This window comes from Melanerpes formicivorus, unplaced genomic scaffold, assembly GCF_026170545.1.
Source record: "Melanerpes formicivorus ecotype bairdi unplaced genomic scaffold, bMelFor1.0.p_v2 SCAF_9, whole genome shotgun sequence".
Taxonomy (NCBI): domain Eukaryota; kingdom Metazoa; phylum Chordata; class Aves; order Piciformes; family Picidae; genus Melanerpes; species Melanerpes formicivorus.
This window is the reverse complement of record NW_027142361.1, coordinates 16,946,524-16,962,331: the sequence shown is the minus strand read 5'-3', so window position 1 is coordinate 16,962,331 and position 15,808 is coordinate 16,946,524. Positions and strand designations below refer to the sequence as shown.

At 45.6% G+C, this 15,808-nt stretch overlaps 1 protein-coding gene across 1 annotated transcript in view; it reads left to right on the top strand.

Annotated features, from left to right (window-relative positions):
* The first annotated feature begins 650 nt into the window (after nt 1-650).
* FBXO16 (F-box protein 16) overlaps nt 651-15,808 on the top strand; it is an 88,923-nt gene continuing 73,765 nt past the window's right edge. The window contains 2 exon segments of the mRNA XM_068142928.1: nt 651-681; nt 768-952. Of these exon segments, the coding sequence (XP_067999029.1) occupies nt 651-681; nt 768-952 (216 nt within the window).

Here is a 15,808-nt window from a genome sequence, read left to right as displayed (position 1 = left end):
TCTTAACCCTGCCCTTTAGCTGTTGCTGAGCATTGAGAAGATCTGCTCTCAGTCTTCTTCAGTCTAAACAGCCCCAAGTCTCTCAGCCTCTCGATGTCACAGAGATGCTCCAGCCCCCTCATCATCTTCGTAGCCTCTCTCCAGTAGTTCCCTGTCTCTCTTGAACTGAGGAGCCCATAACTGGACACAATACTCCAGATGTGGCCTCACCTATAAATAGGTAAGTGAAAAACAGTAAGAATGTGAAAAGAGAGAGAAAAGGCACATGATAGGTGCCCTATCCTTGGAAATATTCCATGTCAGTTTGGACAGGGCTCTGGACAGCTTGCTCTAGTTGAAGTTGTCCTTGCTCACTGCAGGGGGGTTTGGGATAGATGACCTTTAAACCTCCCTTACCACCCAAACCATTCTATGATTCTAAGAGATGTATTAAAAATGTACTTGTTAGTAGAAAAGGAAAAAAGGGGCAGGAGTGGTGGGAATTCATAGCTGATCCAAGGCAGAAGCATTTAAGCTCCATCTAAACCACTGTTAAGAGCAGACCCAAGAACGGCATAAATTTGTAGCATAAATTTGCTACCTGTCTAATCTGGGGTAATCCTGGGGATACTTCATTAGTAGTTCCTGTAGATTTCCCTGGATTTTCAAACATGCTAAAGAGTACACCTGGCTGCATTGCTGGTAGGATTCAACTCTCTTCTGCCAATTGTGCATCCCAGTTCCTGCTGCCTTTGTCTGTGGTTGTCTGCGGTTGTCTGCCCTTGCAGCAGCTGTTAGAACAGAAAAGACTATCAGGGACAGACCTGACGGTGAAGACCAGGACAAGAAGCTGACAGACCTAACAAGAAGCAAGAATTATGAAAGTTCAAATTATGCAGCATTCATGGTCAGAAAGCTAGGGGTGGAGCCCTGGATATACCAAGGTTTGACTACTGTAAAGGATGAAGCAAAGGTAGGTGATAGAATCATAGAATCAATAAGGTTGGAAAAGACCTCAGAGATCATCAAGTCCAACCTGTCACCCAACACCTCATGACTAACTAAACCATGGCTTCAAGTGCCATGTCCAATCCCTTTTTGAACACCTCCAGGATGGTGACTCCACCACCTCCCTGGGCAGCACATTCCAATGGCCAATCTCTCTTTCTGTGAAGAAGTTTCTCCTCACCTCAAGCCTAAATTTCCCCTGGTGCAGCTTGAGACTGTGTTCTCTTGTACTGGTGCTGGTTGCTTGGGGGAAGAGACCAACCCCCAGCTGGCTACAACCTCCCTTCAGGTAGTTGTAGAGAGCAATAAGGTCTCCCCTGAGCCTCCTCTTCTCCAGGCTAAACAACCCCAGCTCCCTTAGCCTCTCCTCATAGGGCTTGTGTTCGAGACCTCTCACCAGCCTCATTGCCCTTCTTTGGACATGTTCAAGAGTCTCAATATCCTTCTTAAATTGAGGGGTCCAGGACAGGACACAGTACTCAAGGTGTGGCCTAATCAGTGCTGAGTACAGGAGTACAATGACGTCCCTGCTCCTGCTGGCCACACTATTTCTGATGCAGGCCAGGATGCCCTTGGCCTTCTTGGCCACCTGGGCACACTGCTGGCTCATGTTCAGCCTACTAACAACCAGTACCCCCAGGTTCCTTTCTGCCTGGCTGCTCTCCAACCACTCTGTCCCCAGCCTGTAGCACCACATGGGGTTGTTGTAACCAAAGTGCAGCACCCGGCACTTGCACTTGTAAAATGACATCATGTTGGATTCTGCCCATCATGATGGGGCAGCCTACTCATTCTCATGGCCAGCAGGTCAAGGGAGGTGATTCTACCCCTCTGCTCCACTCTAGTGAGAGCCTAACTTGCAGTGCTGCGTCAAGCTCTGGGGTCTTCAGTAATGCAGAAACTTGGACCTTTTAGAGCAGGCCCAGGGGAGGCCACAAAAATTATGTGACGTCTGGAATTCCTCAGCTTTGAGGACAGGGTTGGGGTTGTTTAGCCTGGAGAAGAGAAGTCTCCAGGGAGACCTTACTGTGGCTTTTCAGTACTTAAAGGGGCCTATCAGAAGGCTGAGGACAGACTTTATAATAGGGCCTGTCATGACAGAACAAGGGTTGATGGTTTTAAACTAAAAGAGGAGAGATTCAGACTAGAGAGAAGGAAGAATTTTTTTATGCTGAGGGTAGTGAGACACTGGTTCAGGTTGCTCAGAGAGGTGGTAGAAGCCCCATCTCTGGAACATTCCAGGTCAGGTCTAATTGAAGATGTCCCTGATCACTGTGGGAGACTTAGACTGGATGCCCTTTAAAAGACCCTTCCCACCCAAACCCATGGATTCTATGATTCCACGAAAGCTGCACAGATGTCAGTTTCAGTCCTGCTGAGTGCAGGGCTCTGCTGCCTTTAAGGAAGGTCTGGAAGTCAGGAGATAATTTGTCTTCTGTTGGGTAGTAATTGAGCTGTGATGTGGAAGTACATTTGCAGGAAAGGGTGGAGGGATTTGCCAGACAGCCTTGAACTTCAGCTTACTTAAAACCACCTGAAGACATGGATGTGAGATGGCAGATCCTCAGGAGCAACCTAGCCCTCAGGCTGCATCCAGGCCAGCCAGTTTAGCCACACTATAGGTATAACTCCAAGACCTTGGAGGAGGGGACTGTAAACATGGGCTTGATTAAGGCAGAGGATGATTATGCCAATTTTGAGCCATTCTGTTGCTAATTAATGCTTCCAAGTGCCTGGAGTAGGCAGAACCTTCTGACAGAGTTGGCTCAGATGTATCTCCAAGAATGCTGAGAGCATGTATGTGTCTGTCTTTTATCAAAGGACATGAACATTGCTTTCAGTTATATAAACATCTTCCTGCTTCCCTCGAATTATCCAATGCCAAACTCAGATCTATGACTATTCATCACTTGCTTGTGGCAAATCCTTTTCCAACTTCAGCTTGTTAGGATTTATTTTTTTACTTTGCCAAGTTTCCCACATGCAAATAAAGCAAATAATAACTGTCAACATACAAAGAAAAGAAACGTCACAGCCTCAAACGGTCACACAGCCCTTGCAAGAGTTGCTCCTGCTGAGAAAGACAGAGCTAATGCTGTCATCTGCTTTCCCAGACATCAGCACTGATAATGTCTTTCTCTGCAGGAACCTTCTTTGCAGGCTGTCACAGCAGTAACATGTTTGGAGTTTATAATGATCCAGCATGTTTTCCGAGCAGTGGTTAATAGCTGGGTTTTATGTGCAGTTATAAGTTGGCCCTTTTTTCTCTTTGATCTGTCTTCTGGAAAAATTATCTACAGCATTTCCTCACTTCCCAGGTCACAATCCTGAGTGCAGAAGCAGATTTGTGGTAGTGGGAAGCCATGTGCTAATGCTTTCAGCTCTAGTTCCCCATGGATAAAGGTCAGCGTCATAAACCCTCTGCTGTATTTTGATACATTTGTATTCTGTTAGTTGTGACCATAAAGTGGCCAGGGAACAAAGACTGGTCTTACTATCTCACTGCTAACAGTCTGTCTGCAACTCGGCGTGTTGGACTCCACACTGCAGACTTCCACCTTCGCTTGTTTCCAACAAGACGACAGGAACCATCTGTGAACAAAGCTTATTTCTTTTCATCGTCAGAAAGGTCATTGTAAGGAGGAGCTTCCTCAGCACGAGTTACTTTCTCCTCTGGAGGATTAGCATAGTTAATACCTTCAGGCCAACTTGAGATCACCTCCACTAGACCAGGCCTTTCAAGATTTCCCATTCGAGCTCTTTGTGTTATCAGAGCCATCCATTTAGACCATGTTGTGTCTGTGGCATGATGTGGTGTGGAGCCTTTGCCTTTGAATATCCAATTCAAGACTGGCAATCTGGGAGCTAAGAGAAGTTGTGATTCAGTTCCAATCACTTCAGAAGATGCTTTTACTCCTTCATAGGCAGCTAGAATTTCTTTCTCTGTTGGAGTATAATTAGCCTCTGAACCTCTGTAACCTCGACTCCAGAAACCAAGAGGTCGTCCACGTGTCTCACCTGGAGCTTTTTGCCACAAGCACCAGGTTGGACCATTGTCACTTGCAGCCGTGTACAAAATGTTCTTAATGTCTGGACCATCTTGGACAGGTCCCAGACCCATTGCTTGAACTACCCCTTGCTTTATCTGGTCAAAGGCTGCTTGTTGTTCATGTCCCCAGTGGAAATTCTTTCTCTTTCGAGTCACATCATACAGAGGTTTCACAATCTGACTGTATCCACAAATGTGCAGTCTCCAGAATCCCACTATCCCCATGAAACATAGGGTTTCTTGCTTGTTTGTGGGATTTGCCATGGTAGAGACTCTATTTACCACATCCACTGGAATGTGTCGGCGTTCATCCTGCCACCGCGCTCCCAGAAACTGAATCTCTGTGGTAGGTCCTTTCACCTTGTCTCGCTTGATGGCAAAACCTGCATTCAGAAGAATGTCAATGATTTTGTTACCTTTCTCGAAGACTTCCTCAGCAGTTTTACCCCAGACGATGATGTCATCGATGAACTGGATGTGTTCTGGAGCATCACCTTTCTCCAGAGCATCGTGGATCACTGCATGACAGATGCTTGGGCTGTGGATCCAGCCCATTGGCACTCTGTTGAAAGTGTACTGGATTCCTCTCCAGGTGAAAGCAAACTGAGGCCTGCATTCCTCTGCTATGGGAATAGAGAAAAATGCATTAGCAATGTCTATGGTAGCATACCATTTGGCCTCTTTGGATTCCAGCTCATACTGTAGCTCCATCATGTCTGGTACTGCTGCCCTCATAGGTGGTGTCACTTCATTTAGGGCTCGGTAGTCTACCGTCAGATGCCAGTTTCCATTCTGCTTTCGCACAGGCCACTCTGGACTGTTGAAAGGTGAATGAGTTTTGCTGACGACTATCTGACTCTCCAACTGACGAATCAGATTCTGAATGGGCAACAAAGAGTCACGGTTGGTTCTGTATTGTCTGTGATGCACAGTCTGAGAAGCAACCGGCAACTTAATGTCCTGTATCTTGTGTTGTCCCACAACTGCAGATTCATCAGAAAGCTCAGGTCTAGCAGACAGCTTTAATTTTTGTCCACTCCAAAAGCCCATTTGTAGCCTCTAGGGTCCTTGAAACACCCTTCTCTCAGAAAATCAATTCCCAAAATACAAGGTGCGTCTGGTCCGGTCACAACTGTATGCTTCCTCCATTGTTTTCCAGTTAAACTTATATTAACCTCCACCTTACTTAACTCTTGAGATCCACCAGTGACTCCCAAAATAGTTATATACTGTAATCCCTGATAATTTGATGGCATTATGCTGCACTGAGCTCCTGTGTCAACCAAGGCCCTGTACTTCCGAAATTGTGAAGTGCCAGGCCACTGGATGTACACATCCCAATAGATTCTATTATCTCTGTTATCCCTCTCCTCCGCCTGGTGGTAGGCAGGGCACCCCTAGTTATGGGGAACATGCCCACATGTGCATTGCGCGAAGTGTGTAGTGGTTATAGCTTTGCATGGCATAACTGGAGCCACTGTTGGAGCTACTAGAGTTGTTCTGGGGAACGGTGCAAGTAACAGCTACCCTTCTGGTATTGCTACCTCGGGTTCTGCCACTTTGCAGTTCTCTCAGTCTCCTGAAAAGATTAGAAGTAGGTTGGCCATCCCACCTGTTCATGTTCTCACCAAACTGATCACGCAGAGTTATCCAAATAGTTGTTCGTGACTGCCTTGGTGGTCTGTTTTGATTTGATCTGTTTTGGAATGACCTCCTTGGAGGACGTGTATTCCTCACAGATGAAACTTGTATCCACCTGGAGGAAGAATTAGAATTATCCCTTTGTGCCAATTGGTATATGGAATCTTTCAGATCCTTCGTGCAACTCTCAATTTTTCCAGACAGAGTTTCAATGGCTGAAACCAAAGAAGCACGTGTCATGCTATCCTCCAATTGTCTCATTTGATCACTGAATTGGCCAACCGTAGGAGAAGCTCCACCATAACTTCTTGACACAATTCTGCTTGCCAGAATGTTTGCATAATTAGAAGGAGCAAGTCTGATGATCTTTTTAGCAAGACCAATACCCACAGGAATGTCATCAGGATTCAGAGTTTCATGTTCACCATAGAGTATCTCTCTAACAGCAAATTCTCTCAAGCGCTTAATTCCCTCATCTATGGTAGTCCAGGGTTTAGGATTCCATGGAAGATCATCTCAGAAGGGTATCTCAGGGCAACCACCATTAAAAGGCGTATCCACAGATTAACCTTACCGAGAATCCTGCCTAGATGTCTATCTATTCCATTATCCCTCGAGAGAGTTCCTAACTGAGCTGCTGACTTGTCTCCAACTGTTAGAGCTGGAGCACCTGTATCATAACACCTACTAAGCCAAGCTAGAACTGGCTCCTTATCTGCCCTGGTGTAATCTTTTCGGACATTTCTTAGCTCCTCCCTTGGTGAGGAACAGTCAGTTATGTCATCTGCCTCTTGCTCCTCCCCCTCAACTTGTTGTCCTAATAATCCTGCTGCCATTTTCTCAAGGATCTCTTTAAGCTGAGAACCACCTTTGCCAGCTCCTTTCTTAGCTGCATCTCTATCCTGCTTTGCTCTCACCAGGTCAGCTATGTCTTTAAAACAAATCTTCTCTTCCTCCTCAGCAGGATTTTTTAGAGTAGAGGGCCCCTCACCAGGATCAGACTCCTGCTCTTCTTCTCCATCATCTTTGATCTTTCCACTTCTAGTCTTTAAAACAGCCACCTTAACTGGAGCTGTGTTTGAATTTACAGCCACCTTAATAGAAGCTGACAGGTCCTGATGTAAATCAGCTGCTGGGGCAGTGACTTCCGGTCCCACCGTGCATAAAGATGGAAATGACGTTGTCCCATTAATGGCCGACCGAGAAGAAGGAGGAGGAGAAGGAGTAGGCGCCATGTTGATATCTGCCACTGCCCCTGTGGCCGGTTGACGTTGCCCCCTTAAGAAAGGGAATATGGTGGACGGAAGTTGGTAAACGGAAGGAATAGTCTAAACTAATTTCATTGGAAGAGTGGGAGGAAGCACCTTCTGAACTGGGAGTGAACTGGGAATGAACTGGGCACAGTCTTGCTTCCGCCTCTCCACAGTGCAGCAGCTTTCTGTGCTGGGCTTTCTGCCAAGGCTCCGGCCTTCAAACTGACAAACTTGATAAGGCCTGTATTAACTGCTTTTCCAATTAACACAAAACTGCTTTTAACTTCTTTCTTTCGCTCTCTCTCTCTTCTAACCTAATCTGGGGAAAGGGGGGAGAGAGGGGAAAGAGGAAGTGGGGAACCCCCTCGGCAAGGGGGGCTACTCTCATTTCTGTGTTACTTTATTGTATATCTTTGTATATATTGTAGATATTGTAAATTTGTGAATATTCCCTTGCAAATCCTACATTGCTTTGTAAATATAGCTCCACTGCTTTGCTAATTCATCTTGTGAGTTTTTTTTTCCTTTCCCTTCAATTTTTTTTTCCTTTTACCTTACAAGGGGGAAGGGAGGAGGCTTCTTGACCTTACCCTTCCACCCCACCATTTTTTTTTTATTGGCGCCCAACGTGGGGCAGATAATTAGTTCAATTTATTATTTCATTGATTTAGTGTTTTCCAGCTGAATTAGCAAACATGAAGGTATTGTGGTTTGTGGAGCGATTATTCTTTTCAATTTTTGCGGCTCTGGTTTACAGATATTGTTTGGGTTTGATTTTGGATTACCTAGGTAAATATTTGGTGCGGACAATTTATATGTGGGTTATGTATAGAGTTAAATTATGGTATGGAAAATGTATTAATTTCCTATGGCCAGTGAGATACAGGAATGTTACCTCCACCACTCTCCCAATTGAGATAAAGGGTTTTAAGATTCCACCGGAGGAGAGAGTAACTTTAGGTGATGCCTGGGATCCAAAGGTGATTTATGTGATGTGTATAAATCTGTTGCTGGTGATAGTAACTGCATATTTACTGTTCTCTCTGCGGCAAGAGAGAAAGATATCCAGAGCTTGTTTTGTTATTAAAACTAGATCAAAAAGAAAACGCCGTGGCTCTAGATCAGTCCCAGAGTCATCTAGTGACGAGGAATGTGCAGAATCTGTGTCAGTTAAAAAGAAGGCTAAAAAGTTAATTGGTAAGGCAGCTCTAAATGACTTTTCTGCTGATTCTAGCAAGCAGCCAAGGGTATTGGCTGGTATCAACATGGCGCCTACTCCTTCTCCTACTCCTTCTCCTCCTTCTTCTTCTCCATCGGCCATTAACGGAGCAACGTCACTTCCACCCACTCCCTCGGTGGGACCGGAAGTCACTGCCCCAGCAGCTGATTTATCTCAGGACCTGTCAGCTTCCATTAAGGTGGCTGTAAATTCAAACACAGCTCCAGTTAAGGTGGCTCCTTTAAAGACTAGAAGTGGAAAGGCCCAAGATGGAGAAGAAGAGGTGGAGACTGATCCTGGTGGGGGGCCCTCTACTCTAAAAGATCCTGCTCAGGAGGAAGAGAAGGTTTGTTTTAAAGATCTAGCTAACCTAGTGAGATCAAAGCAGGATAGAGATGAAGTTAGGAAAGCAGCTGGCAAAGGTGGTTCTCAGCTTAAAGAGATCCTTAGGAGAATGACAGCAGGATTATATGGGCAAAGAATTCAGGGAGATGAAGACCAAGATGATATTTTGGAGTGTTCTTCTCCACGGGAGGAATTGCAAAATGTCCGTAAAGATTTCACCAGGGCAGATAAGGAGCCAGTTCTAGCTTGGCTTAGTAGGTGTTATGATACAGGTGCTTCAGCTCTAACAGTTGGAGACAAGTCAGCAGCTCAGTTAGGAACTCTCTCGAGGGACAATGGAATAGATAGACATCTAGGCGAAGCTCTCGGTAAGGTTAATCTGTGGATACGCCTTTTAATGGCGGTTGCCCTGAGATACCCTTCCCGAGATGATCTCCCATGGAATCCTAAACCCTGGACTACCATAGATGAGGGAATTAAGCGCTTGAGAGAATTTGCTGTTAGAGAGCTACTCTATGGTGAACATGAAACTCTGAATCCTGATGACATTCCTGTGGGTATTGGTCTTGCTAAAAAGATCATCAGACTTGCTTCTTCTAATTATGCACACATTCTGGCAAGCAGAATTGTGTCAAGAAGTTATGGTGGAGCTTCTCCTACGGTTGGCCAATTCAGTGATCAAATGAGACAATTGGAGGATAGGATGACACGTGGTTCTTTGGTTTCAGCCATTGAAACTCTGTCTGGAAAAATTGAGAATTGCATGAAGGATCTGAAAGATTCCATATCTCAATTGGCACAGAAGGATAATTTCAATTCTTACTCCAGGTGGATACAAGTTTCATCTGTGAGGAATACACGTCCTCCAAGGAGGTCATTCCAAAACAGGTCATACCAAAACAGGTCATTCCAAAACAGACCACCAAGGCAATCACGTAGAACTATTTGGATAACGCTGCGTGATCAGTTTGGTGAGAACATGAACCGCTGGGATGGCCAACCAACTTCTAATCTTTTCAGGAGACTGAGGGAATTGCAAAGTGGCAGAACCCGAGGTAGCAATACCAGAAGGGTAGCTGTTACTTCTACAGTTCCCCAGAACGACTCTTATGGTTCCAACAGTGGCTCCAGTTATAACATGCAAAGTTATAACCCTGCAAACTATGTGCAATGCACATGTGGGCATGTTCCCCATAACTAGGGGTGCCCTGCCTCCCGCCAGGGGGAGGAGAGGGATAACAGAGATAACAGAATCTATTGGGATGTGTACATCCAGTGGCCTGGCACTTCGCAATTTCGGAAGTACAGGGCCTTGGTTGACACAGGAGCTCAGTGCACCATAATACTATCAAATTATCAGGGATCGGAGTCTATAACTATTCTGGGAGTCACTGGTGGATCTCAAGAGTTAAGTAAGGTAGAGGTTAACATAAGTTTAACTGGTAAACAATGGAGGAAGCATACAGTTGTGACCGGACCTGAGGCACCTTGTATTTTGGGAATTGATTTTCTGAGAGAAGGGCGTTTCAAAGACCCTAGAGGTTACAAATGGGCTTTTGGAGTAGCTTCAATAGAAATTGATGGACAAAAATTGAAGCTGTCTGCCAGACCTGAACTTTCTGATGAATCTGCAGCTGTGGGACAACATAAGATACAGGACATTAAATTGCCGGTTGCTTCTCAGACTGTGCATCACAGACAATACAGAACCAACCGTGACTCTTTGTTGCCCATTCAGAATCTGATTCGTCAGTTGGAAAGTCAGAAAGTCGTCAGCAAAACTCATTCACCTTTCAACAGTCTAGTGTGGCCTGTGCGGAAGCAGAATGGAGACTTGCATCTGACAGTAGACTACCGAGCCCTGAATGAAGTGACACCACCTATGAGTGCAGCAGTACCAGACATGATGGACCTACAGTATGAGCTGGAATCCAAAGAGGCCAAGTGGTATGCTACCATAGACATTGCTAATGCATTTTTCTCTATTCCCATAGCAGAGGAATGCAGGCCTCAGTTTGCTTTCACCTGGAGAGGAATCCAGTACACCTTCAACAGACTGCCAATGGGCTGGATCCACAGCTCAAGCATCTGTCATGCAGTTATACACGATGCTCTGGAGAAAGGCGGTGCTCCAGAACACATCCAGTTCATCGATGATATCATCGTCTGGGGTAAAACTGCTGAGGAAGTCTTCGAGAAAGGTAACAAAATCATTGACATTCTTCTGAATGCAGGTTTTGCCATCAAGCGAGACAAGGTGAAAGGACCTACCACAGAGATTCAGTTTCTGGGAGTGCGCTGGCAGGATGGACGCCGACACATTCCAGTGGATGTGGTAAATAGAGTCTCTACCATGGCAAGTCCCACAAACAAGCAAGAGACTCTACGTTTCTTGGGGATAGTGGGATTTTGGAGACTGCACATTCCTGGATATAGTCAGATTGTGAAACCTCTGTATGATGTGACTCGAAAGAGAAACCATTTCCACTGGGGACCTGAACAACAAGCAGCCTTTGACCAGATAAAGCAAGAGGTGATTCAAGCAATGGGTCTGGGACCTGTCCGAGATGGTCCAGACATTAAGAACATTTTGTACACGGATGCAAGTGACAATGGTCCAACCTGGTGCTTGTGGCAAAAAGCTCCAGGTGAGACACGTGGACGAACTCTTGTTTTCTGGAGTCGAGGTTACAGAGGTTCAGAGGCTAACTATACTCCAACAGACAAAGAAATTTTAGCTGCCTATGAAGGAGTGAAAGCATCTTCTGAAGTGATTGGAACTGAATCACAACTTCTTCTAGCTCCCAGATTAGCAGTTTTGAATTGGATGTTCAAAGGCAAAGGCTCCACACCACATCATGCCACAGACTCAACCTGGTCTAAGTGGATGGCTCTGATAACACAGAGAGCTCGAATGGGAAATCTTGAAAGACCTGGTCTAGTGGAGGTGATCTCAAATTGGCCTGAAGGTATCAACTGTGCTAAACCACCAGAGGAGAAAGTAACTCGTGCTGAGGAAGCTCCTCCTTACAATGACCTTTCTGATGATGAAAAGAAATATGCTTTGTTCACAGACGGTTCCTGTCATCTTGTTGGAAACAAGCGAAGGTGGAAGTCTGCAGTGTGGAGTCCAACACGCCGAGTTGCAGAGGCGAAAGATGGAGAAGGAGAATCCAGTCAGTTCGCAGAGGTAAAAGCTGTCCAGCTAGCTCTCGACGTAGCTGAACGTGAGAGATGGCCAAAGCTTTATCTCTACACCGACTCATGGATGGTAGCCAATGCTCTATGGGGTTGGCTAAAGAACTGGAAGAAGAGTGGTTGGCAGAGGAAAGGAAAACCCATTTGGGCAGCCAACCTGTGGCAGGACATTGCTGATTGAATCGAGAGAATTCCAGTGAAAGTGAGACACATCGATGCTCACATTCCTAAGAGCAAAGCTACTGAGGAACAGCAACACAACCATCAGGCAGATCTAGCTGTAAGAGTTTCTCAAGTAGACATGGACTCTAATCTTGATCTCGACTGGAAACACCGAGGTGAGATATTCTTAGCTCGGTGGGCTCACAATTCGTCAGGACATCAAGGCAGAGATGCAACATACCAATGGGCTCGTGACAGATCCATAGACATTTCCATGGATGCTATCACACAAGTCATCCATGACTGTGACATTTGTGCTGCTATTAAGCAGGCAAAACGACTTAAGCCCTTGTGGTATGGTGACAGATGGTCCAAGTACAAGTATGGTGAAGCTTGGCAGATTGACTACATCACTCTACCACGTTCTCGTTCTGGTAAGCAATACGTGCTTACTATGGTAGAGGCAAACACCGGATGGTTGGAAACTTATCCAGTTCCACATGCAACTGCACGCAACACCGTTCTCGGTCTGGAGAGACAAATCCTGTGGAGATACGGTACTCCAGAGAGGATTGAGTCAGACAACGGAACTCATTTCAAAAACAACCTTGTAAAGAACTGGGCAAAAGAGCACGGTATGGAGTGGATATTCCACATTCCCTACTATGCACCAGCTTCAGGGAAGATTGAACGCTACAATGATTTGTTGAAGACCACTCTTAAAGCCATGGGGGGTGGATCTTTGAAAAACTGGGAAAAACATTTAGCACAAGCAACCTGGCTGGTAAATAGTAGAGGTGCAGTGAACCGAGCTGGACCTGCACATTCAGATCTGCTACAGAAAGTAGAAGGTGATAGAGTTCCTGTTGTTAGAGAAAAGAATCTGTTAGGTAAAACTGTTTGGGTATTTTCACCCTCAGGAGAGGCTAAACCTGTCCGAGGGGTGGTTTCAGCTGAAGGTCCGGGTCACACTTATTGGGTAATGCAAGAGAATGGTGAAATTCAGTGTATTCCACAGAGAAATTTAACTTTAGCTGAAAGAATTTAATTTCAGACTGTTGTGCAGCTACATCGCGTCCAAAGGAAGAATCTATGAGGAATCTACGGTGCACGAACCCTGAGAACCCTGAGAGCCCTGAGTCAACTAGGAGACCCTGAGAATCCCTGTTTTCCTTTTCTTTGCTTTGTTGGTGAAGAGATAAACTGTTTTCCATTTTTCTAATTTCCTGATTTTCTTGGACTTTTGAATCATCTACGTCTGAGTATAGCCAGAATGGACTATGAACTTTACTCACGAACTGTAAATATTGTCTTGGTTTGGATGGACAGTATGAACAGCCAATGAAATTGTTTAGAAGGGGTGGAGTGTGACCATTTGAGGCTGTGCCTTTAAGAAAGAGACAGTGCTGGGACTCTCTGGCTGAATATTTTGGAATATTAATGAAAACAATCAGATATTCTGAACTAATTTCATTGGTCTATTGTTAGAATGCAGTTTTAAGTTTAGGTGCAGCTGGGATTTTCTCTCAGTTCTCTCCTTTCCTTCTCCCTTTCCATCTCGTCTGCTTCTGGGGTCCCTGCCAGAGCGACCTTGAACAGATAAGCATGTGGCCTACTAATATTCTGCTTTATTAATAACTGCTCTTTTTCTCTCTTTCTAACCCTTTTTTGGGAAAAAGGGGAGAGAAGGGGCTACAGGGGGTAACCCTCCTCTGGAGGAGGGAATTTTGTTCCTGTGTTATTGGGTTTTTTTTACTTTGCTGTATATTTCTGTGTATATATTGTAAATACTGTAAATTGTGTACGTATCCTGCATTTCCCACATTGCTTGTAAAATATAGCATTTTTCCTTGCTTCTCTGTTTAGGCTGGCTGTGGTTTTTCTTCCTCTTTGTGGGGGAGAGGAGGCTAGGCCTTCTCTCTCAAACCCACCACACTAGGAGAGGCTGGAAGGGACCTCTGGAGATCATCTAGTACAACCCCACTGCTAAATCAGACTCACGTAGAGCAGGTTGCTCAGGATTGCCTCTAGGTGGGTTTGGAATTACTCCAGAGAAGGAGACTCCACAACCACTCTGGGCAGCCTGACCCAGGGCTCTGGCACCCTCACTGGAAAGAAGTCTTTCCTTATGTTTAGCTTGATCTTGCTGGGTTCTGCTTTGTACCCATTGCCCCTTGTTCTGTTGTGGGGCACCACTGAAAAGAGCATGGCTCCATTCTCTTGACCCCTGTCCTACAGATATTGATCAGCATCAAAAAGACCCCCTCTCAGTCTTCTCCAGGCTAAACAGTCCCCGGTCTCTCAGCCCCTCCTAATCCCATTGATTCTCCATTCCCCTCATGATCTTTATATCATCTGCTGGACTTTCTTCAGTAGTTCCTTGTCTCTCTTGAAATGCAGAGCCCAGATGTGGTCTCACTAGGGCAGAGTAGAGGGGGAGGAGAACCTCCTTTGACTTTCTGGCCACACTCTTCTGGAGATCATTTGCCTTCCTGGCCACAAGGCCCTTGCTGGCTCAAGGAGAACTTGTCCACCAGGAGTACCAGGTCCTTCTCTGCAGAGCTGCTTTCCATCAGGTAATGGAACAAAAATTCTTTTGCTGTCTCAAATTGTGTTCAGCTCTGCAAAGTACAGAGCAGTGGTGGTGTGTGGTGGCAGCAGACTGCCTGTCTTCCAAGGCATTTCCTAGGGATGAGTATTTGCAGGATTTGATCCTGCTGGAGGCTATCCAGATACTCACAAAAGACAGAAATTGTGCTACTGTCTTTCAGTTGAAGCCCTTTTGATGGTTTCACTGTGAAAGGGTTAAGATCTCTGTTAGTTTTTCCTATTTTACTCTAGTTGCTTTTGCTCTTCATTGCACCCAGGGCAGAAGCCTTGCCATGCTGCCTCTCTGCCTTCCTTTCCACCATCTTCTGCAAGCCAACAATTCATCCCATTAATTAAAAACATACAAAAGCATTTTGCTCCACTTTAATGCTCAGTGCTATTGTGCTGACACGCAGGTTAATATGATTACAATGAAGCTGGTGTTGAACTTGTAGATTAAGATACCTAAGCTTCAGTGTCTCCAGGCGATCAGAGTGTCTCAGCTTCCATTATAGCAAATTGAGATGTAGACAAGTTGAGAGAGCTTAGACAGTGATTCAGCTCACCCTGTGGGCTACATCTTCTGCTAGCAATTTATGCAGCACATCTGAGTGTTCCCAGGTACTGAAATATGTTCATCCACACTATGAAATTGGTAGTATGCTCCCTGGCACAATTTTGGCCTGGGTGAGTAGCACTCAGAGTCCTACAAACATAGAATGCTTTAGGATGGAACCAATCTTTAAAGGTCATTTAGTTCACACATTCCCCCCTACAGTGAGCAGTGACATCTTCAAGTAGATCAGATTGATCAGAGTCCTGAGCAATCTGTGACCTGGAATGGTTCCAGATATGGGGAATCTGCCACCTCTCTAGGAAGCCTGAGACAGGCTCACACCACATTCAGCATAAAAGAAAATATTTTTGTGGCCTCCTCTGGACCTGCTTCAAAACATCCATGCCCTGCTTATGCTGAGAACTCCAGAGCTGGACACAGCAATGTAGGGGGGGTCTCAACAGAGCAGAGCAGAGGGGTAGAATCCCCTCCCTCAACCTGCTGGCCACAGTGCTATGGATGCAGTCCAGGATACAGTTGTCCTTCAGGGCTGCAAGCACACATTCTTGGCTCATGTCCAGCTTTTCATCTGCCAGTACTTCCAAATCATTCTCCAAAGAGGTGCTTTCCATCCCTTCATTCCCCAGCCTGGACTGATAGTTGGGGTTGCCCTGACCCAGGTGCATGATCTTGCATTTGGTCTTGATGAACCTCATGATATTCACAGAGAACCTCTTCTCTAGCTTGTCGAAGTTCCTCTGGATGACATTGTTCAGAGGCACTTCGGAAGGGCAAGGACAACCTCCACT